Source organism: Coptis chinensis, chromosome 4 (assembly GCF_015680905.1).
Source record: "Coptis chinensis isolate HL-2020 chromosome 4, ASM1568090v1, whole genome shotgun sequence".
Classification (NCBI taxonomy): domain Eukaryota; kingdom Viridiplantae; phylum Streptophyta; class Magnoliopsida; order Ranunculales; family Ranunculaceae; genus Coptis; species Coptis chinensis.
In genome coordinates, this window is record NC_141459.1 from 19,467,305 (window position 1) to 19,470,705 (window position 3,401).

The 3,401-nt window shown below is 43.1% G+C and overlaps 1 protein-coding gene across 1 annotated transcript; it reads left to right on the top strand.

Annotated features, from left to right (window-relative positions):
* Positions 1-2,825: 2,825 nt before the first annotated feature.
* On the top strand, positions 2,826-3,188 carry LOC147502413 (uncharacterized). Its single transcript, XM_086604530.1, has one exon. The coding sequence runs from the start codon at positions 2,826-2,828 to the stop codon at positions 3,186-3,188; it is 363 nt and encodes a 120-aa protein (XP_086460656.1).
* The last annotated feature ends 213 nt before the right edge of the window (positions 3,189-3,401 follow it).

Below are 3,401 nucleotides of genomic sequence, written 5' to 3' on the forward strand. Positions count from 1 at the left end.
TGGAGCAGATCCTTAAGGATCAAGAAACAAATCCTCTTGAGACTAACTTGCATCAAAGGGAAATTGACAAAGCTGCTGAGTTGGAGGAAGCTGAACGAATCAGATTTACTATGGTCAAAGAAAAGTCAAGAACCTCAGAAGCCTTGAATGGCGAGAGAAACTCGGCCTATTTCCATGCCACCATCAAAATGAGACTCGCAAAAGCACAGATAACTGAGATTAAGAACGAAGAAGGAGTCATGATCAAGCAACAAGAGAAAATAAAAGAATATATAGTCTCTGCCTACCAAGAGAAATACAAGTTTCAGAGTGTCACAATGGACTCGGCTCTTCTGGATTTGATTCCTAAGTTGATTACTGATGAAGAGAATGATTCCATAACAGCCACTCCAACAAGGGAAGAAATCAAGGAAGTTGTTTTCTCCATGGATGCCAACAGTTCCCCTGGCCCTGACGGTTTTCAAGGTATATTTTACCATACCTTCTGGAGCACCATTGGCTGGGATGTAAGTAATGCAATTATTTCTTTCTTTAGAGATAATGTTCTCCCGAAAGGCATGAATTCCAGTTTTCTTGTCCTAGTACCTAAAATTGTAAATGCTATCGAGGTGAACCAGTTTAGGCCTATTTGTTAAAGTAATTTTTTGTTCAAAATAATTACTAAGCTTCTATCATTGAGAATTAAGCAGATTGTCAGCAAAATCATTAGCGGAGAGCAGTTGGCTTTTATCCAAGGCAGAACAGGTACTGTGGGGATTGCTTTGGCTTCTGAAATGATCAATGAATTGGACAAGAAAACTCGAGGTGGGAATGTTGGCATCAAGTTGGATATTACCCAAGCTTTTGATACTCTAAGTTGGGAGTTTTTGATTGAGGTGCTTAGTAGGTTTGGATTCAGCAAGACCTTGTGTTCGTGGCTGACTACCATCTTGCAGAGTGCAAATATCTCTATCATGATTAATGGAGGGCCTTGTGGCTTCTTTGAAGCAAGAAGGGGGCTCAGGCAAGGAGACCCCCTTTCTCCCATCCTTTTTGACATCGCTGAAGGTGTTATCAGCAGGGGAATAAACGGGTTATTCCTCCAAGGCAAGGTCAAACACATGACGGCAGCAGGAAAATGTCCTAGCCCCACCCACATCTTATTTGCTGATGATGTCTTTGTTTTTGCAAATGGAGAAATCCGAGGTCTCAAGATGCTCAAGAAAGTTTTCAACTCCTATGAAAAATCAGCAGGCCAGTATTTCAACCCTGCTAAGAGTAAACTGTTTCTAGGGGCTATGAATGATGCAAAGAAAGAAAGAGTCTCCAATCTCTTTGAGTTTAGAGAAGGCAGCCTTCCAGAAAAATACCTGGGTGCTCCCATATTCCAAGGCAGAGTCACAAGGGAAATAATTCAGAGCATGGTCGACAAAGTGAGGAAAAGGGCTAGTGGATGGGCTGGTCGAATGTTATCTTTCCAAGGTCGGGTAGTCATTGCTCAATCTATTCTTAACAGCCTTCCGGTGTATAACATGTCAGTGTACAGGTGGCCATCTAAATGTATCAAAGACTGTGAGGCAGCTATCAGAAACTTTATTTGGTCAGGGGATCCTACAGTAAGGAAAGGCATCACGCTTAAATGGGAGAAGGTCTGTAAGCCATATGAGGAAGGAGGCCTCGGGCTTCGAAAGTTCAGAGAGCTTAATCTAGCCCTCCTCATGAAGCTCACTTGGAGCTTTCTCACTGGAAATTCTGAATGGAGTAACTTTATGAAGGCAAAATTCTCTATGTTATCAGGTCAATGGCTTACATACTTTAAAAAGTCATCAGTATGGCCAGGCATTCAATGGGCTCTAAAAGAGATGTCGCCTCACATGGGTTGGGAGGTGGGTCAAGGTAAGGACATCAGACTTTGGCAGGATAATTGGGCAGGAGTTGCAATAGCAGACAGAGTACAAGGCGTCAACTGGAGAAACTTCAAGGCCACTGTTGCTGACATCATAACTGAAACTGATTGGAACATTCCAGATCGAGTGCTCCAAGTTTTTGGAAAAGTGGGAATAGATCTAAATACAATCCAACTCCAGTGGCGAAGCAAACCGATATCGGATTTGGAAACCCAAAGAAAGGATGGGAAGTTCTCGAGAAAGGAGGCTTTTGATGCTATTAGAAAAAAGAACAAAAGGTACATTGGAACAAATGGGTCTGGAACAAGACTCTTCACCTGAGAACAGCAGGGATTGTATGGAAACTCCTACAAAAGGCAGTGCCCACTGATGACAAGGTCAAGAAGAAGGGAATTCCCATGGCTTCTCGATGTCGGCTTTGTCAAAAAGAGGAAGAATGTGTTAACCACTCACTCTGGGAATGTGAGGCAGTGAAGGAATTATGGGGCTGGCTCGCGGATGTCTTCAAGGTAAGGATTTCGTTGAACTTGCAGGAAGTGATATCGGCCACAAAGCTTCTTAGTCCAATCAGAAAAGATCTATGGAATGTAGGAGCTGCGCACCTAATGGCACAGATTTGGAAAACTAGGAATCGCATCCTATTTGATGAGAAGAAGATAAACATTATTCTCATCAAGTATGAAGTGACCAAAGGAATTCAAGCTGCAGGGTTGGTTGCTATTGGGCACATGCGTAATTCAGCGGAAGAGCTGGAAGTTCTTCACTCTCTTCATATCAGAGGCATCTCTAAGCCACCACGCTGCCCAAAAGAAGTTTCTTTGGAAGCTCCCCAACCGAACGCAATCCAAAGCCAATACTGATGGCTCATCCAGGGGAAACCCAGGAAATGGGGGGGTGGGGATTATATTTCGCGATCACCATGGTCAAGTTCTGGGGGTCATGGTTGCTAGGCTAGGAGTTACCACCAGTTTCGATGCTGAATGTGAAGCTATTGTTATGGCGGTGGAGTCAGCAGTAGCAAAAGGTTGGAGAAGTCTATGGATTGAAGCTGATTCACAACCTGCCATCATAGCATTTAGCAAGGGGAACATTCCGTGGGTTGTTAAGGCAAGATGGCTACGAGCAACTCAGAAGATGGATTCTTGGAAACTCTCTCATATTTATCGTGAAGCTAACTTTGGAGCTGACGCGGCATCAAAGAAGGGCTCATCAATGCAAAGAGGCACATACTGTTGGAGCTGCACCAAGCCAGACTACATCAGATGCTTAGAAGATCCTCATAGAACCTACTACCGGTTTTAATTAGCTATGATCATGTAGCACCCTAAGTTTTAAGACCTTTATCTCCTGTAACTATATTATTATATCAATAAAATATCCTTACTTGTGTGCAAAAAAAAATGAATGTCAACCCCAGTGCCAGACCAGTTCGACAGCGACCTAGGAGACTATCACTACGTTTTCAAAAAGTAATCAATGATGAGGTCGATAAACTCAAGCAAGTCGGTTTCATTC

Excerpts from the sequence above, each read along its gene's own strand:
- LOC147502413 (XM_086604530.1), top strand. The coding sequence starts at position 2,826 with ATGGTTGCTAGGCTAGGAGTTACCACCAGTTTCGATGCTGAATGTGAA.